Below are 24541 nucleotides of genomic sequence, written 5' to 3'. Positions count from 1 at the left end.
AATTTGGAGGTAAAACAACCAACAATAGAATCGTATCTTTTTTCATATTTTATTTACTGACAGGCACGATCTCCTTTTTGTATCTCAGTTCAATAATTTGAGTAACTTCTTGCTCCTATTTTATTAATACATTAGCAGAGTGCAGTCATTGCTGTCCGCGCTAGACTCGGGACACTTTGTCACCAGCACTAGATAATGTGCCTTCAAGTTTGTCTGTGCTTCAGCTTCCCAGGAGTCACTATGGCCTTTGGAGATGCAAAGATCACCTGGGTAATATCCCATAATCAATCCTTTTAGAAGTGTGTCTTAGGATGCTTCAGGATTCCCTAGAGATACCGAAACAACCATGCTTGCCAAATTTGTCTTCGTTTTCAATTCTTGGAATTCTGATAGATGGTGACAAAAAGATCCTCACAAGAGCTTTGACTACTTCCTCATCATTGAAACATGTATTACACTTTGGATTTGTGACACTTGACACTAAGGTCATCCTGTCCTTCAAATGCTCCCAATCAATGACCAAGTCCAATGATGGTGGTTAATCTAGGACATTTCTTCCCAAACAGAGAATTCTTTCAATGGGTGATCTTTTCTAGGGAACTGGTTAGCCCAGAGGACACTTACTCAGAGATGCCTCACAGTCTGAGGCCTTGCTACACAGCCCTCCTCCTTCCTTCCTTCTCCCTCGTTCCACAGGTGCTATATCTGCTTCACAGCCTGAGGTCTACTCCTGTCCTTTCTCCCTTTTAGTCTTCCTAGGGGCTTCTACCAGGGTCTTGCATTATTTCTTGATGACCTTGAACTAACTTGCTATTTTTAAAAATGAACTTTAAAAAAATTCTGTTAAAGATTTGAGTTTCAGATATACACATCAATAAAGGTTTTAGTTGCATAATCACCTTTAATGTTTCTGCCTAAGAACAGTATGTAGTTCTTATGGTTTCAATCTAGAATGTGGACCAAAACTCTCATGCACTCAGAGGTGGGGCTCTCAGAAGGTGATTGGATCATGAGGATGGTGTACTAATCACTGGGTACCTCCACTAATGAGGTCAGCAGGCAAGTGTGCGGCTAGGAAGTAGGGCCTGGATAGAAAGAGGTCACTGGGGTGTGACATGGAATGGTGCATCTCCCTCCCCACCTCCTCCTTTCTCTGTTTCCTGGTCTCCATGATGTGAGCATTGTTCCTCCTCCAGACCCTTCTAACATGCTCTTACTACCTTGGAGTCAGCTAACTATGAACCAAATCCTTTATAATCCATAAACCAAAATAAAGTTCTCTTTTAAATTATGGGTGTTGGGTATTGTGTGTTACAGACTAAAAAGGGATTACAACACTACTGGGCTGCGTAGTAGTTCCAGAAAAAAGAGCCTCAATTTATAACCTTTGGGACCTGTGAAAGTGACCTTGTTTGTGAAAAAGTCTTTGTAAATGCAATGAATCCAAGTATTTCAAGATAAGAAAGACCATCATGAATTTTGAATAGGCTAGCTATAAATCCAGTGACCAGTGCTTTGAGAGTCAGAAGCGGGGGCTGGGGATTTAGCTCAGTGGTACAGCGCCTGTCTGGCAAGCGCAAGGTCGTGAGTTCGATTCCCGGTACCGGAAAAAAAAAAAAAAAGAGAGTCAGAAGGGGAAAGACCATGTAAAGGCAGAGGCAAAGATTAGAGATGTGTATCCACAGCCAAGCATCATTAAGGAATTCCAAAACAAGGAAAGCGGGAAGAGGCAGATGCTCCATCTGAGGCTCTGAGCAGAACCTACCCTGCTGATTTTCCAATTTCAGACTTCTGACCTCCAGTCCTTTGAGGGAATAAATATCTATTGTCCCAAATCACTAGATTTGTAGTAACATTTTACAACAGATTTAGGATATAATAAATAGCACTAGCTTAGCTTTGCCAGCCTTTATATTAAATTACTAAAAGAGTTTACGAGATAGCATTGGTATTTTAAAAAATATGTCCACGTGACAGACTTTTCTCTGTGGTAGAAGCACATTGGTCAAAGGAATCCTGCAGTTCTCTGAGAGGCTGCTGAGATCTCGCTCATTCTAGAGCTCACGTCTCATTTTAAATTGTGCAGTGTTGCTTGAACTGCAAGTCTGACTGACTCAGACTTGCTCAGCAGCTAAGCTCCTTTAAAAATCATTACCTTTACTTTCCTTTTTTAGATCTCTGAAAGTGTTTAAACAACTTGGGACATGCCTGCTTCCTATCAAGTGAATGTCTGAGGTCTTTTAGAAATCCACTCACCCAGAACAACCTACACAGCTGAATGTCATTTGAGCAGATATTTTTTGTTTAATTGAAAACTGAGACTCTCTTAGGAAATTATTATAGAAAATATTCCAGTGCTAGCATGTAGTTTGTGAAAGGTGTCATTTAATAAAACAGCACATCAATATGCCTTTGAACTGAGGAACAATGTCTCTTCCCGTCCTATGACACTTGAAGTCAACACTTTTTCCAAAATTTTGCAATAAACAACGATTGTCAGAGCATAAATAAAGTTCACAATTTAAATTAGTCAATTTAAGTTAGCTAGATTTAAACTTGTTCAATTGTCATGGAAATAAATCAAATTCTAAACATATTTCTGAAATATTATATTAGTATGAATATTCTAGAATTCTAATACCAGTGGAAAATTTAACATGCCAGAAAATCATTTACTTTCTGAAGTGGAATTTTTGCCTCTTCTCCCACCCAGATCCGCCTTCATACAGTTATTTTTCTTGGTAGAGGATTAAAATATTCCACATTTTTCCATATGAACTTTGTGTTTAAATGTGGAGTAAAATGGAGAGAAATTAAAATTGGAGAGGGGAATACTAGTACAGGAATACTTACAAGTATAGAACTGTAGATTCTCCTAAATATTCCTAGAGAGACTCACTACTGTAAAATCGCAGAATATTGTAAGTGGAAGCATCCTGAAATATAGTTTCTTCTAAAGAGAAGACCATCCTACTGATCATCTCAGAGCCAAGGTCTAGGCGCAAGTCTTTGTATTCTACAAAATAGGTTTTCAGGTGATAATCTTGTTCTCACATTAAAAATTTCCCAGCCTCCTGAGCTATGGTAAAGATGAAAGGATACATAAATCCACACAACAAACATGGCACATTTCCCTTACTTTCCTTCAGAATTTAAGATTTAGAGAAAACATTTTGGAATGTTATGTTCTTAAAAGCATTTACATGAGCAAATTATATTCTTTCAAATGTGAATGCCACTGGGATAAATAGATATTAGTTTTTCTTCATATTTTACAGAGAACTGAACATTTTTATTTTGAAAAATTAATTGGGGTTGGGTGCAGTGGCACATGCCTGTAATTCCATCATTTTGGGAAGCTGAGGCAGGAGAATCACAAGTTTAAATTCAACCTCAACAACTTAGAGTAATATTTTCTCAAAAAACAGATGGCAGAGCTGAGAATGTATCTTACTGGGAGAGAACCTCTGTGTTTGATCCCCAGCTTCATATAAAAAAAAAGAAACTAATTGGACTTACATAATTTGTATTGTTCAAAAGAGAATGTTATTAGCATTGTGAATAGAAAACACAGTACTGTTGCCAGAATATCCCGCATGTCAGTGCTCACAACCTACATCCGAACTTTAAAAAAATAAAATGAACTATCATCTTCTGAACTAATGTGGGTTTAAAACCTTTCAATAGTGTACAGATTCAAAATTATAGTTCACAATGTCATTTCATTCAATGTTTCAGCACATGTAATGCATTCAGTTAATTCCATTCCTCATAAAAATGAATTTCACAAAATATTTAAAATGTCCCATTACATATAACTTCCTAACAATTTACATTATACTCTTATTAGTTCAGAAAGGAAGCTTAAAGCAGCTAGATAAAACACAAACAAGTTGAAAACAATGAGGATTACATGAAATAAATGTTATACAAAGAAGTCCTAGGGGGCAGTGTAATTCTGACAGCACAGATTATGACAAAGGGTTATAGCTCATCAATATTTGCTATGCACTTATATGAATCCCAGCAAAAGCACAAAAATTGTAATGATTGTTATTTTACTTTACAATAGCCACACCTCAATGATCGTAGAAATGTTGGCCCTGTTTACTTTGGTAAATAAAGGAATAAATTATGAATCCGTAGTCAGTCTTTTAAAACTGTTCTATTTATAAAAATGGCATTCCTTTCAGATGTTAGGCAGTCTTGGTGACATCAAGATCTTATAGAAGCTATGACAACAATTTAGGTGGTGACACTATTTGCCTTGGCATTTGAATATATCTATTTTGGAAGAAACAGAAACAGCTTTTCTCATGATGCATTGCCACAATGTGTTGTTTGCAGAACATTTTAAAAATTTCACTTTCATAGTCCTGTCTTTTATGTGTGCTTTTCCCTAATAGTGCAGTAGAAACAATTTTATGATGATTTGCAATGCATTCTCAAACAAAGGATACATAAAATATATGTATACATGAAATATATTCATTCTACAAAATCTTTGTATACATTGAAGTTTTCAAGAACAATAGACACAAACACTGTAGGATAAAAACATAACCCTGAGTAAAAATAAAACATGATAAAAGACCTTAATTTGAAAATTATCCATATTATTACTTTTCTTTATTTTTGCTTATATAAACGATGTGTTATTTATATCTTAAAGATGACCTAAAGAGGTCAAATAGCTCTATGTTGTATAAATATAAATGATAAAATTCACTGAAATAAGTTAATGAAAATAATGAACACCTAACTAGGTTCCATGGCTAAATTGGAAGAATAGATTTGGGTTCTTTTTCCAATCTACAGAGAATTATTTTGAATCATATATAAAAGCATCACTTAGTTAAACTCATTTAGCTGTGTGATTTTTAGCTATATGCTTGTAAATAGGCAATGATTTCTTCATGTGTTGAAGAAAACAGTGGTAAAATTATTGTGAGTTTTAAATGAGATAACAAAACACTTCACAAGTGAAAATACCCTACACATGTAACCTATAACTAATACTGTTAATAGTACTCAGCACACTAACGAGGTATACATTCTAAGAAGAATACAATAAGGAGTTCCAGGAAGGGTAAGTTGCTACTTCTTGTAGTTGAGGAGGTCCTGAGAGGTTTTGGGGTCATAAAAGCAGGTAAATCATACAGCCCCTTACATTTGAACTCCATTTGCCACTAAGAAAATTCCTGGGCCAAAGGAATATCATAAACAAAGCAAGAGAGGCAGAATTGTAGGATGTCTTGGGAATTTGGATGGCTGAATATCGAATTGCAAACATGGAGGTCAGGAAAAGAACTGCAGGAGTTTGGATAATATTTGGTTATGCTTATGACGCCAAGAGGCAAGATTGTATTTAAATGTTAAATTAATGAGAGACTCGTGGGGGATGGGGGTATGTTGGAAGTCATGCTTCGGATGGGCCAAAAGAACAGAAATTTATTAGGACACTAGTCATTCTTCACTCGGTATTGCAAAGTTCATGCAATTATACAAATTTACATATTAAAGACCTGAGTTACAGACAGATATGTACCAAAGAGTTTCAACCAAGAATTCTGGAGCCAACTGCAAATCCAAATCTATCTGGCTTCACATCTCTCCATTTCTCCACTGTGCCATTGAGATTAATCTGATCAGTGCTTGCTGAGGGTTTTTTTTATTTTATTTTTTATATTTGGAATAAAGAAGAAAAGAGGCAGTGAAATTGTAAAAGAGGCTCATTCTGGGTGTAACAGATATCTAAAGAGATGTAAGATAAAACTGAAAATGTTTCATTTTTCACGTAGCACCCTTTAGGACCCATTAGCTGTTTGCTTAACACTGCCAAATGTACTTACGTGTTTACTCTTTTTCCCAAATAATCTAAAAGGAATTTAATCATCCTTGAAAATGCTGTAAAATTTAGAAGACATTAAAAGTAAATAATCATTTAATGTTTATTCCTAAAACATAGCTAGTTTAACTCTTATGCCATTGTTTACTGTATGACTCAGGCAAAATGACAGGATTCATGGGGAGTGGGTACTTTACAGTAAATGGAGCTACTCAAGTCCTGCAGCAGGTGCTCAGGAGAAAAGCCGAAAGAGAAAATCCACTCCAGCAGCATTCACATACATTTCATCTGTGCCAGTCCTAGCATGTAATAAGGGTATTTGCTGAATAAAGTAAATCCTACTTTTACAGTTGCTGCTCCCTCAGTTCTTCAGTGATTCTAGGACAATGCTGGAAAAGAAATCTCAAAATAAGCGCATTGTTCCTCCTGCGGTGTTTTGGCTTTCTGTGTTTGTTTGACATACTGGGGAATAAATCCAGGTCTTCACAGTGACTTACATGCCCACCTATGTTTTTATCTTATTCTAAATTTTGAAACAGAATTACACTAAACCTCTGAGTTGCCCAGCCTGGGATTGAACTTTCAATCCTCCAATCTTCCTGTTTCAGCCTTCCAGAGTGTTGGAATTAGAGGAATGCAGCACCAAGCACAGCTATTTCTGCTGTTGCTATTTATATCCTTCCACCTCTGAATGTCCCTAAGTTATAACCCTTCTTTGCTTTCTAGGAGACTCAATCTCTTGTGCTGTGCATTTGTCTTGGTCCCTTATTCCACTGATTATACAACAGTTTGAACCTGTCTGCCCAGCACTTTACTTGCCAATTGTCCTGGTCATTTGATCTTTATCCCATTACAGATCTGTATTAACTGTGAATTGGACTCCCTGCTCACAGCTGCCTGCCTTCCTGGCTGTTTGCCTGGATTTCTCAGCCTTGCCGAGCCCAGAATCTGTCACTGTGCTCTTCTTTTAGTTAGAGTTCTGATATTAGCCACAGGCTGATTGACACCGCAATTTTTTCACCCAGGTATCTTTTCCTTAGGGAAAATTCAATCCTGGATCATTTCTCCTGTCTATTGCCCTAAGGTTGATTTGCTCAGAACATGATCCAGAGTTGACATAATCAAAAGTTAAGAGTGTCTTGGGTGATAGATTATCGGAAAATATTCAGAAGGGAAAGTAAGATACATGTGTGCTCCCCAAGAAAGTAGGTAAAACACAGTAGTAGGTACTGCATAATCTAATGCAGACGTGTGGATAGTTCACATGAGAGAATTCAGTTGAACTGTTATTGATATATGCATTCTGCTTTCCATAACTTGGTCATGGGTATCTATTTCTTATATCCCCAAACCCCAGTTATGGGCATTGAATGGAAAGGTGTGAACCTCAGTCTTGAAGAGACTGGAGCCAGGGGAGATTATTGATATAAGAATAAAAGAACAAAACAGTGCTCAAATTTCCAACCTGGATTGTCGAGTGGAGATTAGATCATAGGCAAATGTCATGTCAAGATGTTGGGACTGGAACTTGACAATTAAAACAGGAACAAGTTGAAGTGATGGTGAGTCATCTGAATATGAATTAGTTTCTCCAATTTTTCCAGTCCATGGTGATAACTGAGCACCAATGCACAGAAAGAACTGTCATATATATCAAGATTTTGGCTCTTAATGTAGCTCATATTCTCCCTACTTGAAATAATCCAATATAAACCATGACAGATAAACCAGTAAAATATGACATGAATAAATTTCAGAGCCATTTCCCTCCCTAGGGCATTTAAAGTCATGATTAAGTGTGTGTTTTATACTTATAAAAACTTGAAATGGAAATAGGTAATATCTCTAAAGTTGCATGGGAGACTTAAATATAATAAACTAAATTATTCCTCTCATTTCATCATGAGACTAAGATACAGTTAAAATGAACATAGTCTGTTTGGAGATGATATTCCAGGACATGTGCATCAGAAAGTGTTTATGTATGTGTGGGTGTGAGAAGGGTGTGCCTCTACATCAATAACTAAGGAGTAGTAAAAGATGTTCTCATAACTTAGAATAGTACCTTACATCAACAAACAAGAATTTGGGAAGAAAGCATCAATTTCATCTGTCTTTGTAATGTGCAATCTAATCACTGCAGTAATAGAAGTTTCTAACAAAATACATTCTGAAGCATAATATGTTGTGATTTCAGAGCACTTCTTATTAATTTAATCTTATTTTTAAATCATGGTGTGGAGATCAAAATCAGAGCTTTTGCATGCTCTATAAGTATTCAATCAACTGCTGAGCTATACCCCGAGCCCCATCCTAAAATTTATTGCAATTTGAAAATATGAAATTTCTAATAAAGTTGAAAGTTGTACAAAAATGAGAAATACATATTTTTTGTTCCAGTGTAACCTACAGTTGGCAAGGGACATTATGATAAATTACTCTGATCACAGATGGAAAGAATTAGCAAAGTATATACCAAAAAGGAAATATATAGGAACCAAAACAGGATTTGAGCAAATACACACACACCCTAGAGAGAAAAGACAAATAATCCAGTCAAAAATGGTGAAAAGTCTTGAGTAGATATTATTACTCCAAAGAAAATACAAATATCCAGTAAACATGTGCAATGATGCTCAACACCATTAGTCATTAGCAAATGACTAATCACATACAGATAAAAATCTATGCATAATCATCACTGGCTATGATGAACAGATTAGAGCATAGCAACTGTTAGAGCCCCTGTGGGAAAACTTTAAGCCTTACTTGTTACTGATGACAATGTCTAATAGTACAGCCAGTATGAAAATCTACTTGTCAGTGAATTTTGAAATGTTGAATACTTAGTTACTGTATGACTGGGCAATTCTATTCATAGATATATATGATCAAGAAAATTGAAACATGGTCATACAGAAACAGATGAATATTCCTAACAGCATTACTTATATTAGTCCAAATCTAGAAACAAACTAAATGTATATTTTGTAACACAACTAACATGTAAGTATAATAGAATATTATTTACTTGTATAAGAAATTAAGTAATGATGCATGTTACTTCATGAGTATAACTTGAAAATATTCTAAAAAGTCAGACACAAAAACAACATATTATGTAATTCCATTTATTTGATATGTCCAGAATATGCAGAGTTGTAGGCACTAAAGTTATATTAATGGCAGCCTAAGACTGGAGAAAAATTAAAATGGGAACCTGATTTAACAGGGCAGAGCAGAGGAGCCATGTTGCAGTTACTTAGAAAAAAATAGTCTGAGAACATAGGTAATTAGAAGAAAGGGCAGGACATACACCCTGTACAGAAATCAATCTCAAATAACACTCTTGTATATCAAACATAACATAGGCATAAAATTTTATAAAACAGTGAACCATCCCACAGGGCTCTCTTGGGGAACTCTGTCTACCTGTGGAACAGGTACGTCCTTTCTGGGAAGTTCCTTAAAAACTGGGACTGCAACAGTGTGTCAGGTTCAAGCCACACAAGATAAACTTGGGATATAAGCACCTTGCATCTTTTTGCCTTCCTCTAAAAAGAGGATGTTGCAGCCTAGCAGCAAATTTTGCTGGCACACAAAGGGACAAGTGACCAGGAAGCTGTTTCCTCCTCAAAGGGCTGCTATATTTTCTTTTTCTCTGTAGGGCACCAGAGCAGCTAACTGAAACCTCTACTGATAACAAGCTTAGGGATCACACTGGCAGTTGTGAAGGTAGTGAGAGAAACAGTACCACCCCTTCTGCCATGTTCCCAGAGGACTGAGAGAGAGCAACTTGGGCGCTTAAGTAGTTTTAAACATAGGGAGCAAGGAGTGGCAAGTCAGCACTTCCCCACCATGCTCCCAATGGCACAAGAATGGAGAGAGGAGTGAGTTGCCTGACCTCACTCTCCTGCCCTGTGTTCAAAGGCATGAGAGTAGAGATGTGCCAGCAGAGTGGAATGGAGGAGGTACTACAAGGGCTGTGAGAGGCCAACAATACATGAGATTGGGAGTAACCTCAGACTGCCTCTGTGAAGGTTCCATAGCAACTGGGACAGTGAAGCAGACACAAACAGGGTAAGGGGATATAGGCAGGCTGCTGAGGGCCATACAAAAAGCTGATAGCTGAAGATTCTGGTCCCATCTCCCACATCTGCAGGCCAAGATCAGCCCTGCACCCAGTGGTAATCCTGCTACACTCTTGGTGGGGCTACCTAACACAGATTTAGGCTCTGATTTAGACAATACCATAGAAATGAAGCTATCAAAGTGGTTTTATTGGATTTTTTTTGCCTGTTCATGTTGTTTGTTTTGTTTTTCTTTATCATTACTTTTTTCTAATTTAGGTTTCTACTTTCATTGTTTGCTTTGTTTCTTTGAGTTTTTATCTTTCTTCCTCAGCTGTCTTCCTCAATGTTTTTATGCTTTTATGCAAGTGGACATTGTCTCTACTCTTTCTGGTTTGCTTCAACATTCTTTAGTTTTCTTTTCTCCTCTCCTACTCTCCACTTTCCCAAAGCTTAGATGATCGTCTTTTGTCCTTCAGTCATTTTTCTACTATATTTCTCTTCATGTATCTCTCTAGACTTTCCCTTATCCTTAAATTTCCCACTCACAGGGTAAAATCATTCCGCTAAGGGGAAACACAGAATAAAAGTTCCTGATTTATGCTGAGTTTTGTTATATAATTGTAGATCTTGCTCCTAAGGCTAAAGTTATCAAATTGATATTTACAGTAGTTTGTCAGTTTCTAGGCTGTGCTTGATGCTATTGCTATTCCTAATTGTACTACTTTAGCCAGGGAGTCATATCTGTTGTAATCAATTTTTTTTTCCACTTTTGATTTTATGGGTCATAATAGATAGCAACTTCTAATCCTAACAACTTAGGAAGGTAAGATCTTGACAAAAAGGCCAAGAGCCTGTGACACTGAAGAAGATACACCTGAGGAATAGACAAGTCATATGGAAGCCTGGATACTTGTTATAATGCTACATACCATAAGCAATTTATAAACATCACCATGGAAAGCAAATTAAAGTAAAAATAACAGAAAATGGAAAGATGCAGATGAAAATGTAACTTCAGACTTCCAGCCTACCCAGTAAATGTCCAGGGGTCAATTAAATAGAGGAAAACTGAAGCCACCTACCTGACTTTTCTGAAATGGTAGCAGCAGAAGTACAAAAAAGAAAGAAAGAAAGAAAGAAAGAAAGAAAGAAAGAAAGAAAGAAAGAAAGAAAGAAAGAAAGAAAGAAAGAAAGAAAGAGAAAAAGAGAGAAAAGAATAGTAGATGAATGTATCTACAGGGAAAATTAGGACACAAATAATCAATAATCTCCCTGGTACAAAAAGAGATGATGATGAAGGACTTCCTCAGTGAATATAGAGTAGAGACAGATTTTTAGAAAATAGAAAAGCTTAGGAAAATAATGAAAATGATGAATGCTTAGCATAGAACATAAATATGCTAAAATTAGACCCTTATTTTAACTATGCACTAAACTAAAACTGAAATAGATCAAGATCTAAATATTAAAACAGAAACACTAAATCTGCTAAAGATACAATAGGTAGAATTCTTGGTGGGAGTGTAGACTTGTGCAATCACTATGTAAATCAACATGGAGACTCCTCAAAAAACTAGGACTAGAGGTGCCTTTTGATCTAGCTATTCTTCTTTATGGTATCTTTCTCATAGAGTTAAAAGTATCATACAGCAGTGATATATGCATACTTGTGTTTATAGCAGGGGTAAATGGGATTCACCTTGAGACCATACTCTTAAGTGAAATAAATCAGACTCATGTATAAATATTGTATTGTTTCTCTGGTGTGAGAAATTGAAACTGTAAATAAGTACAAAATGTACAGTTGGTGTTGTGAAATAGGAACAAAATATTCAGATGGGAAGGGCACTAGGGAAAGGGGAGAGGAAAAGAAAGGAAAGGACAAAAACATGAGAAAAGAGTAATAAAACAGAAACAATAGTTTTGAAAACAAGGAGGGGAAGAGCAATTGAAAGGAATAGAGGGGGATTGGAGAAAAAAATAAAGAAAAATCACAACAAGTTCACATTCCCTATGATAAATGTGCCATTATATATACCTAAATTGTATCAACAAACTTAATTTTAAAAGTGAAAAGAGGGTGTGAATCTTTCACGAGTGTAAGTTTTCATTTAAGGCTAAGAAAATTCTGGAAGTAGATATTAGTGATATTTGCTTTTGTTTAAATATAAAATGTCTTCCCAAAGTCTCATGTGCTCAAATGTGGCTTTTGGAAGGTGACTGAGTGTTGGTTGTGCTATATTCACTGGAAAGGTCATTCTTGGATGATTCCACTGCTGCAAGTGCACATAGGAGGTGGGACTTGGTTGGAAGAGGCAATCAGTGGGGCAGTAATCCGGAGAGATATACTCTGGTCCCTGGCTCCTTTCCTTTCTCTCTGCTTTCTGGCTACCATGAGATGAACACCTTTACTTTACCATGCCCTTCCGTCACACTCTTCCATTGTGCTGATTTTACTTTGGATTCTATTGGTCATATGTGGACTGACCCTCTGAAACTGTGAACAAAGGTAAACCTCTCTTCTTTTAAGATGTAGATGTTGGACATATTGTTCCAGTGACAGGGAAGTGGCTACTATGCTTGCACACCATTGAGAATACAATGAAAATTACTGAATTGCATATGTACTAAAGATTGATACAGAGGAATTTTTTGCTATGTGAATTTTACCTAAAATAAAAGAATATTATCTCACATGCAGGTGTACAAACCCACAGAATTTACAATATGATGGAGGAAAGTATGCTTTTCAAATAAAAGTAGAATTCAAAAAATATAAGACTTTTCAAAGGTCATTTAAAATTTCATTTTTTGGAGCTGAGAAATATTTTATGATAGTTCAAATATCATTGGAACCTTGAGGAAAGTCAGAAAAAATTGTATTCAGTGCTAGGACAGAAGTAACCATGCCCCTTCCAGAAACAATATCTAAAAATTCTATGAATTTCCCACATTTAAATTTTAATATTGCCTGTTCACTGTATATTAAACCTGGTCAATATTCGCACAACATATTTTTCTTTGATAGCTATCATTTCTCTCTATCTTCAGGGTAACAGAGAGCTGAGTTTGCTTGATGAAGAATTATATTTCTATCAGAGTATTATTTTAGTTCACTGAGTGCATATGTTTATACAGTATATGTATATATAATTTTATTCCAATAAATCTCTATGTTAGTTCATGATATTTTTATATACTAATACAGGATGACGTTATCATGTAATATGATAAAAGGCCTCAACATTTGTTAGTTAATGCATGGATAGATGAAGAATAAAATCTATAATGTATGACAAACAATGATTATGTTCTTTTTATTTTAAACAAATTTATTTTGTTCATTTAAAGGTTACATTTTTCAAAATAAATGAAGAAAACACACTACCTATTAATTTATTTACTCACTATTTGATATAACAGGTAATGTACCTGCTTTTTGGGAACATATTTGAACATAATATAATTTTAACCTTTTTTTGTTTCTTTATTCCTGTCTTTTCCAATTATGTCTGCTTTTCAATAATGTTAAAAGGCATCTTATATATTGCTTTTTAAATTTAGTTTCTTTTTGGTAATTATTTAATTTTAATCTTCATTTCTGATTTGTGACACATAGAGTAAGCTAATGTAAATAATTTCTGCATTTTCTATTTTTATAGATTCTACAAAGAAATTAAAGGATGTTCTTGAAGAATTCCATGGTAATGGTGTGCTTGCGAAATATAATCCAGAAGGGGTAAAATATCTTTCTTCTTTATATCAGTTTAAAATATATGCCTGAGGAGGGAATTTCTTCAAGAAGAGTTCTGCAAAATATGTATATGTGTGTTTATGTACACATATACATACATATATATGTATGCATACATATATATACACATTTATATATCTCACATACCATAAACCATTTGCCATCTACACAAAGAAAATAAAGTTCATAACAAATAGCAATTCTGAAAGGTGTACTAAATGTACTACATTTTAACCCAAAATTTGTTAATGAAAATAATACTTCTATAGTGTTGCACTTATTTGCTTGAAGAAGTATACATAACTGAAATAAAGTATCCTGGTTTTTTATCTAGAAGTCAGGAAAGAAGATTATATAGAAGAGACAGAGAATACACGTGGCTCTTGCTCTATGACCTATAAATTTCACCCAGAAAAGTGTGGAAAATTAGGGTTAATCTTTTTGTGGAATTATTTCCTTCCAGGAAGCAAACCTTGTGACAGACATCATTATACTATTATTTTAAGAAGCTAGTTTTTGCCAAAGAATAGTAATTTCAACCCTCAAATTATTTTTAACATTTTTAGCAGCAAGCATTTGAGTTCCTAAAATTTTATAACACCTTTTTATATCCTCTCAATTACTATTGATTTCCATAGCTAAATAAGCACCTTTGTTTTCCTAGTTATATTTTTAAAATCACCTTTAACTTAATATTAGCTATTAGAGAGAGAATATATTTTGAAAGTTTGATCATTATGACTAGTTCATTGCTGTCATTATCAAGAGATGTTTCGGTTGTAGGGTAATAAAAATAAACTGGTCTGAAAAACACAAGTTTTGTATAAGTGTATCATCTAGATAGGTTTTCTACAGATTAAGCTGTGATCTCTTTTTGGTTATTTTTTCATTTTTGCAAATTTATAAGGCTGAAGGTCTATGTTTTCTTTCAATATTTTAGGGGGGATATATAGAATTTAACTTTAGTTATTTCAGTCCAATCTATAAATTCAAATCTCACTTCATTCATACAGTTTTAAACTTTCCTTCTGTTTCCCATAGGTAGCTGTTTTACATGTTATAGTTTTTTTTATTCTACCCACATTTTATTACTATACATTTAAGAACTCTTTATTTACTTTTCTTCAAAAGTGTGCTCTTCTTAGTACTGTAATAGTGAGGAAAATCAAGGCAATTTGTAAGTAATTCTTATTTTTTAATATAGGGAAGAAAACCAGAAATCTGACCTGTATTTTCCTTACATCTTATTTACTGAGATGCTATGCAGTGAGGGAAATACTATTGATAGATCTTTTAGAACTAAAAATCTCAAAGCCCAAGCAAGCAGAGTGGGAAAAGTGGAAATGACTACTGAACAGAAAAATATTATTAACAGTACCTGAAAATATGCATTCTTATCTAAGCCATACAAAGGAATAAAACTTAGCTTTTTCTCTCTGAAGATGGCTATTTGCTATAAATTTATTTGGAACATTATATTCTTGTGATTGAAGAACTTCTCCCAAAATAATTTCTTATTTTAAAATCTCCTAAGAGTTAGTCTTCCTGAAACCCATTTTATGAAAATTATCAATATATGATGAATTTTTTCAATAATTACTAGTTTAATACTAGATGTACAAACAGATGTCCTGTTTTCCAATAATGTAATACCACTGTATAAATGTACAAATATGCTGGAATGTATTTTTAAAATAATACAGTTGAAAAACAAAAATCTAGATATCATGACACATAATCAGTAATTCTAAGTGAAGGATGAAACCCTGTTCTGCCTGCATATTGACAGGAATTTTTTCATTAGGAGAAAAATTTAAAGCTTATATGATTCTTTCAAAATCAAGTGCATAATTTGTACAAGCCAAGAGCAAGTAATTAGGAATATCCAATGTTGAAATTGAAAGTGTTTAAGATTGGAGTTTCTTTTCAATATGTGACCTCTTCCACTGTATTAAAATTACTCTAATAGAATAAAAGAATCTCTGTCCATTCATGGTGCGTTTTCATTCATTATCGACTGGTCAAGATCAGAGTGATGTTGCTCAACTTGTATAGCTACTTATAGATGCTCGGTTGTACCAAAACACTGGAGAAATGATTAGTCCTGCCAGATATGAGAATGAGTAATTAGCTCCTATTTTTCTAATATAAATATGATTGTTGTCATCCCTACAAAATATTAGAAAAGAGAGAATAAACTGAGTATCCTTAAATTATATCTCCCTGCTGCAAAGTAAAGTCACTTAAATGGTAGATGAAGTATTTTGTTTACAGTCCACTTTAATTAGTGAACTTTAAAGTTGTGTTTAAAAATGAATTCTAACGTGAACTGATTGTCTATTTTAATAGAAAATAAGTAATCTATATGGATAAATCATTTATTTTTAATTCCTATCTTTTAAACATACTTAATAGTTATTAATTTGAAGATATGAATAAGAAAAATTGTAAATATTGGCTTTAAAATTTTCTCAGAATTAAACAGCTTAAAAGGCATAAGATTCCTAAGTTAAAATCGCAAGATTTTTAAATAAGTAAACGTATTTAGAGCAAACTAAAATGATGATTCCGAGATTAACTTTCTAGGTTCACGATAATTATCACAAACAAAAGCTAATGGTCTAGAAAGCCAATGCATTTTACTCTTCCCTGCAGACCTTAGAATGAGTGGGAAGGTCCTGGGAGATACAGGGAGAAGGATGCGCAGGGGACGATGTTGGCTGACACTGCGTGTGGAAGGAGTGTGACATAATACAGTACATATAATTCTTATTGAAGCTTGCCAGACAAGATAAAAGATTCGCATTAGTCTTCACCTAATCTTATGTGAATAAGATGATGGTAAGGGTCTCACCACAGCTAGTTTGTAGCTGACTCTAGTCCTATTCAGAAAGTTTCAGTAAATACAGGAGATATATACATATATATATACAAATATATATGTACATATATATAAATAACCTCAGGAGAATAATGGAGCTTGGTATGTAAGAAAGAGTCACTTTGGCATTGCACGCAATATTTTTTGTCTTGGATTTTTGACTCAATTCTGGATTTTTCCATTGATTTCTAAAAATGGAAGGAAAATGGCAAATGTATGGCAAGATATATAATCAATAAAGGCATGGAGAAAAGTTTGCCGTGTTATGCTAATGGAGAAAGCACTTGGAGTGAAGAATAACTATTCGTAGTCTAATATACCTTTATACACACTGCTGTATTTTTTCCTCTCTGGAAAGCTTTATTATCTTGTATGTGTTATTCATTATATTTGTCTCATGTCAGTTGGAACTGTTTGCTTATTATACACAAAGATTGTTCTTGCAAATAATTTTCAAATTTTAGAATATACCAGAATCCCTTTGGGGGTTTATTAAAACACAATTGTTGCCTCCCTCCACCCGCCAGTTTCTGACTTGGTATTTCCTTGAGCATGGGCTCAAGGATTTGTGTTCCTATCAATTTCCTAAATTGCTGCTCCTGTCTGAAAATCATATTTTGAGACCCTTGTACCCAGGGTATATTTTAAAATCGATCAAACTTGAACTTTTGGTGAAATTATTGGAGATAAGAGATAAGTGTATAAATTACCTTACTTTAACACATGTATTCTTTCTCTCCTTGCATGCACAGAAACAAGACATTCTTAACCAAGTAAGACATTTTCTTTTCTATTAAACTCTGTCTTTTCTTCCTTTAATCTGATATAAGCCATGATTTTCTCATTCATACCCCTAAGCTCTACTTCTTTACAATAAAGTCACATAGCATGTTAAATAACATAACTTTAATACTCATAAAGTTATAACTGAGGTAAGGTACTACTGAAATTTTTTTAAATCAACGTCTCAAATGGAGAAATTTGTAATGTAATAGAATCAAAAAGCATCCAGAGTGTGGCCTTTGGTTTTGTAGACTCTGAAATTTAATTTTCTAATTTAGACCAGACATATCAGACTCTTATAAATTAATTTATTTAATAAAAGTCATAATTTATTAATTTACATTGGGAGATTTAAAATTGCATTTAAATGCAATGGTAAGGGATTTTCATTTTATCCTGTCTACAATTCTATGTTAGATTCTGTGGAGACAACATAATTGAAAATCTATTGATTTTGCTCTCACAGGAAGAAAGGTAACCAATCTGTTACTTCAGCTACTTTTTCCCAGTAAAGTCCATTTTGAAAACCAAGTTTTCGATTAGTTTTACAGTGAGGTGCATAGAATTACAACACATTACTGAGTGTTGTAAGGAGACATTTCGCTCACACCAGAATAACTATGTTAATTGTCTTCACCACTTTTGAAGCAGTTCTTACTAAAATTCAGGACTTGTATAAAACCATAATACTGTTTCTGTTGGACAATATTGCATAGGTGCAGCCTGCATCTTGTTCTCAAGTACTCTAATGGTTTCTATGACATGGGGCTGGGGATTTAGCTCAGCGGCAAAAGCGCCTGCCTGGCAAGCGCAAGGTCGTGAGTTCGGTTCCCGGTACTGGAGAAAAACCAAAAAAAAAAAAAAAAAATTCTAATCTATGACAGCAAACACTGTGATCTCATGTCCATCATGAAAGTACAATTGATTGGATCAGAATGATCTTGCTGGATTTAAATACAGCTCTTATATACTACAGTTTCCCAGGGTGATACACAGGCAAAGCAGCAATTTGCTGACTGTGATAACTTGAACTAGCTTCCATTTCAGAGGATGACACATTCTTGCCTTCTCTGCCATGTGCGAAAACTCATTAGCTCCCCTGTGTACAGAGATGTGGGCTTTCTGCTGCTGAGGAAGCAACTCCTCAGAGTAAATGCATCTTTTTATGTGTCTAAAGTCTCAGGCCTTAGCCATTTAACAGCATTGCTTGAGCGTGCTCACCTTTTTTTTTTTTTTTTTGCAAACCTACATCCTTACTAGAGGCTGGTGAAAAACTCATCAGGATTAGCCCCACTTTTTCTTGAGATCAGTAGAATGAGTTCCCACTGCCTCTACTTCCCAGTCTCTTCCATGTGCTCTTCTTCAGTAGGCAAGTGAGCATTGCAGAGTATGAAGAGCAGCAAAGCAGAGGGCAGCCCACAGGGAAAGAGACTGCGGACGTGCATGTGGTATTGCTGTGTGTGTTCTTTCTTTGTCAGTATTCCCTGCATGTGTGTTTCTTCCATGTTCCTGTCAGTAGAGGCTCCTTGGCCTAAGGCTGTGTTATGATTCTGTGCTCCAGGGCTTCTTTTGTATTTGTACTTGGTGCCCTGTGCTACACTTTCTCTTAACATCTATACCCTTTAATTCAGATAAGTGAGTTACTTTGAGTCCTGAAGAAAAAAAAAATATCTAAAAATTCAGGACCTGTATGTGTGATGCTACAGCCTAATATAATATTTCCTTTCAGTTTTGTTTAGTTGTTGTTGTTTTTGGTATTGTTTTATGCAAGTGCTATGCAAGTGCTCTGCCACGGAGCTATGTACCAGCCTGAATGTAGTATTTTGTATGTCTTTAATAAGGATATTGACATTAATATAAATATTACCAGTGATATAAACACACATCTAGTATAAGCTATAATTATCCTTCCAAAATCAAATTTAACATTTCCTACTAAATGAAGCATAAGGAAAGCACAGTGTAAAATTGTGTGGTCTTAGGATTTGAATTGAGTTCAAATCTCACTGTTTTCTACCTTAGCAGGCCTTGGACAAGTTCCCTACCTCAAAGTGCTCACTTGTGAAATGTAGACAGTATCAGCTATACTCAGTTGGAAGAGGTATACATTCTCAATTATATATAAAACACTTAATTGTATCTAGCTCATATTAGTTTTCATTAGTGTTTAGACAGTGATTGTGATCACACTTTACGAATAAATTTGTTTCACATAAAAGTTCTGAATCTTATATCCAAAGGTGAAAGTAAGGATGTGTAAGACACATCCCTAACCGATCCTGTAACTGATATTCTCAGAGTTTCAATTTTTTATTTCAAAATGAGGACATACAATTAGTCCCGATTCTAAAATAATGTCCTTACATGACATAGTGGGAGTAGGGAACAGGACATAGTCCGTGCACTCCCTGCCAAGCCTGGTTCAGTTGTGTGAGCTGTCCTGATTGTAAATTATCCTGCTGTTGCATGCCTTCCATTCCCTACAGCTGTGTAGTGCCAAGAAAATTAGCAAGATACTGAAGTTACCTGTTAATCATTTGTGTCTCTTCCCTGCTACTACCAATAATTTCAGAGTCTTTTCTTTTTTATCGTATCTACAATGGGAGCAGAGTTTTAAAAATATGTCAACATAGAGCTGGGTTCAGTGGAACATGCCTGCAATCACAGCACTCAGGAGGCTGAGGCAGGAGGATCATTGTGAGTTTGAGGCCAGCCTGGGCTACAAAGGGAGGTCAAGGCCAGCCTGAACTGCATAGCGAGACCCTGTCTCAAAACGACATAAAAAAGGAAACACACCAACAGACAAGAAAGTAAAGCATGGACTGCATGTCTCTGTTCTTAACCTGATATTGACCATGTATTGATCACCTTGGAATATACAGCACCTTTCTTTTCAATATATGGATTGAACTTTTGTGCTCTGATTCTCAGAGAACTGTCGTAACAGAGAATGGGACCAGGTTGAACAATCAGAAGAGATATTTGCATAGATATGTCTACGATTAGCCACATTATAATATAATTTTAAACAAAACAACTTGAGTAGCTCCCTGTAAGTTTCAATAATTACACTGAGAATCAAAACTCAACATTTACAAAGATACATTATCTTATATCCATGAAAATATTTAGAATTTGAGAATGGACCATCTGTTTATATCTTTCTGCTCTGAAAATTTGGATTAATGATTTGGTTGCTTCAAGGGGTTAACACATAGCTGTCAAAACTGATCAATTTCTACTGTAATCTGCTACAATAATTATGCAGAAACAAAATATAGGTGAATATTTAGAGTTCATGAAATCAATTATGCCAATTGCATCTCAATACTTTCATTACAATAGGACTAAAAACAAGCTTAGATAGATTTGGAAAATAAATTAATAACCCTCCAGTTTTAAAATAAGAGCTAACTTTAAAGTGTAGATTTTAGAAACTATAAATGTTTCGTTCCTTTCCTTTCTTCAATAACATTTACTAAACAAGAATTCAACCAAGCTAGAGGAAAAAAAAGTAATGTTGGTTTCTGCAGGTGACCTCTTTGCTTCTTACCATGGCAGGTAGAACTCAGGATACCCTTCCACACTGAAAGTTTATTCTTAGAGCATTTTGGGTTCTTTTGGTTTATTTACATTTTTATAATTGCTTTTGTAAGCCAAAGAATACTGAAAGATTCTGCAGGAAAATTAATACCTTGGTGGGCAGGATTATAATGATTAAGAATTTTAAGGTGTTTTTTCAATAAGTAGAGGAACATACAATTAATATCTTTAAGATGAAGAGGTTAAATATTGTCTTAGAACAATACCTCCAAAAGCAAGGTGTGCAAATAGAGAAGTAGAAGACTTGATATCTCAAAGAACTGTAAACAAGAGAAGACAACCAGGATGGCATTGGAGGATATAATGAAGGACACAAGCAGATTTAGATTGCGTTTCAGGTGCATGGTGAAAAGTAATAGGCTATGTTGACCATCAAAGGGTGCAAAAGGAGTTAAAGGTATTTTTTAAGTGTGAGAAAAGAACAGTTATCATTAACTTTCACTTTCATTTTGTTATTTGTATGCAGCCCTTTGGCTGAACTAATAGTTTTGATAGTAAATATATTTAACTTAAAAAGCAGTGGCAAAGTGCCTTGTACCATATGTGAATAATGGAAAACATGTCTATAAAATTTGTCACTGATTACTCATATCATCAAGCGCATTGCAGTCAGAAATGTTTAGGTCCTTGACGTTAATTAAGAGTTTTTAGTACTGGGCAATTTAGTGAACTTTTCTGAGTCTTAATTTGTCTATAAGTAAGAGTAAAAATAGCATCTACTTACTGGGTAATTATATTGAATGATAGCATATACATAACCTACTAAACTCATTGCTTGAGGCATAGAAAAAGTTAATGCTTCCTTTATATGCAAGTGACGTTTTAATGAAATTTCTAATATCATCTTCTATTTAAGGATATAGTAAAGCAGATCAATGAAGATGAAGAATAAAAGAAAGGATTGGTGGTCTTAAGAAGGAATTGTAATAAAAACACCTCAGTGGGACATGAGCATAGAGAAAGAGAGAAAAGCACTTAGCACAGAGAGGAATTACTGAATTGCATCCCCAAATCAGTTACTCTTGCGCATGTATTATGTACTGGATACACAATCTGGTTTGTCAGGGAAACAAGATGGTCAAGTTGATCTGTGCTATCGAACAATGTCAGACTACTAAATTTGCTTTATAATCTGCTGGCAAATGTTTCAAGTCAGCTCTCTAAAAATCATAAATTTCCTTATCTTAGTGTAAAATCTGAGCTTCTCTTTCTTAGATTTGAGTTTTTTTCCTAGTTTCATTCTCCTTTCAACTTGATATTTCTCCCACCACTAACCCTAGTAGCTTCAAAAGAACAGAATTTATAAAATAACATGTATTTGAAACCCTTGGACACATTGTTCTTATTTGCTTTGTTATCTTTGCTTTGTTCTGATTATATTAAGTATATAATTATAATCTGGTATACTTTGAAATAATATCATTTAAGTTTTATTTAGTGAAAGAATATATATATATATATATATATATATATATATATATATATATGCTTAGAAAGTTTTTAATTTATTCTTTCTTAAAAATTCTTATCCCACCCAAATCATTTTTGATAGATCACCTACAAAGAAAACCTGAGTACAATTCAGTCTTTTTCCCTTTCCAGTGTCCATATTTCACAAACACAATGAAGATCTACAATGTAAGAGATACTGCATAAAATATTGCCCTGCAAAGCAGTGTTTACTTTATGTGGTAGCGAGGAACACGAGTTTCAAATTAAAGCTGCCTGTACCCATGTCTGTATGAAGAGTAGTTCTATTGGAAATGTCTAAAAATAAACAAACAAATAAGGAATAGTTAAAAACTGGTATAATTTCTTGGAATTATATATACATAGGTTTTCATGACATCTTTAGATGATTTCACTCTTTAAGGAGAATATAAATGTTTATTTAAATGCATGTTTCAGGGCTACTCAAGCCTGTACTTATGACATTGTTGACAAGACGATCTCACAGTAGAGCAAAAGGAATTCCAGCTGAAATGTACACATTATTTGAGTAAAAACCCTTGATTACAAGCTATACTGAAAATCACCTTAAAATATTTAGCTTAATATTATTTCCAATCCGTTGCTTGAATGTTATAATTAGTGAAATTACTTGCAGTGTCATTTCTTGCCATGTATAATATTGTATTAGAAAACGATCATTTCTAATTTTCTGTCTCTGAGTCTTAATAAATGTCAGTCTTAGGGAGAATTAATTATAGGTGGCACATAATCTTGTTTATTATAGGCTTCTGAGAGAGTAAAACATGCTTCATTTACCAAAACTAATTTAAAAGTTCAAAGTGTTGTGGGGATTTTTTTTATAGATTTTACTCTTTCCCTTTAAGGAAATTTGCTATGTAGCAGTTTTAAGAGACTATTGAGAAGCTCTCTGTACTTTGGTAAAATCAGCATTAATTTCAATCCAAGCAAAAGAAATGAAATATAACTTGTTTCTGAAAGTGTTTTAATATCAAAAATATATACCTGAAATCTAAGAAAGCCATGCTACATATTTAACATATATTTGTGGCTCAATGATATTTTTATCATTTTACCATAAGTAATTAATTATGGAATGTAGAGAGTAAAATTGACAAAAAAGGGTGAAAGAAAAACTCAGTTTTAATATTTAGATCTTTAGTTCATTCTTACTTTAGTGCATGGTGATAGACATGGGTCTAGTTTTAATTTCTGGCATATGAAAAGCCAGTTTTTTCAGCAGCACTCATTGAAAAGGCTTTCTTCCAATGAACATGTTTGGCCCTTTTGTCAAAGACAAGGTTGCTGAGTGTGTTTGTAGTTGTGTCTGCATCTTCTAAACTGTTCTGTTGATTCCCAGGTCTGTTTTTTGCCAGGACCATACTAATTTTATCACAGTAGCTTCGTAGCATAACTTTAAGTCAGGGAATGTGGTGCCTTCTGCCTTGCTTTGTTGGCCAGGTTAACATTTCACTGTTTAATCAATTTTGCATTCTTATATCTGGTATGCTGAGCAACTTCATTGAAGATAACAATATGTAATGTAGCAGCTATTGTTAATTTCCTATCATCTTATTTTGAAATTCTGTAATTTTTTTTTATTTTAAAGAGAGTAGTAAATGAGAAACAAATAAACAAACAAAAAATAAAACAGTAGCAGCACCCCAGTATCACAAACATAAATAAATCAAAGCAAGAACGTTCAAAGTGATACAGGGTCTCAAGACAAAATAATACAAATGAACTGTGGTTGTTACATTACATATTGCTATCCTCAACTACATTGCTCAGATTACCAGATGTAAGAATGAAAGACTGCCCAAATCATTAAAGAGAATAAGAAAATAATTCTTCGATAAAACGTTAGAAATAACAGAGTTTCACTAGACAAGATGGTAGGAGTTTACCATTGTAATTCCATCGCATATTGTTACCTTCAAATCAGTTGCTCAGACCAGCAGACACAAGCATGCAAAGTCATCAGAGCATAAAAAATTGTAAGCATTAATTGTTCATTTCAGGATTGGGGATTTAGCTCAGCAGCACAGAGCCTTCCCAGAAAGCACAAGGTAGTGAGTTCGATCCCCGGTACTGGAAAAAAAACAAACAAACAAAACAAAACAAAACCA

General features: G+C 34.4%; 1 protein-coding gene across 7 annotated transcripts in view; it reads left to right on the top strand.

The window, feature by feature from the left end:
• The window catches only part of Dgkb (diacylglycerol kinase, beta 90kDa), a 627035-nt gene that overhangs the window by 117124 nt on the left and 485370 nt on the right, over window positions 1-24541 (top strand). For 4 of the 7 annotated variants that reach the window (XM_005377328.2, XM_013510618.1, XM_013510623.1 and 1 more), the window contains exons 3-4: window positions 13584-13660; window positions 17309-17329. In XM_005377328.2, coding sequence (XP_005377385.1) covers window positions 13584-13660; window positions 17309-17329 — 98 coding nt within the window. The remainder of the gene's footprint in view (window positions 1-13583; window positions 13661-17308; window positions 17330-24541) is intronic. The other 3 variants (XM_013510621.1, XM_013510620.1, XM_013510624.1) reach the window with 2 other exon arrangements.

This window comes from Chinchilla lanigera, unplaced genomic scaffold (assembly GCF_000276665.1).
Source record: "Chinchilla lanigera isolate Chin_1 unplaced genomic scaffold, ChiLan1.0 scaffold00009, whole genome shotgun sequence".
Classification (NCBI taxonomy): domain Eukaryota; kingdom Metazoa; phylum Chordata; class Mammalia; order Rodentia; family Chinchillidae; genus Chinchilla; species Chinchilla lanigera.
Note: the sequence above shows the minus strand (reverse complement) of the source record. Positions and strands in the feature narration are given on the sequence as shown.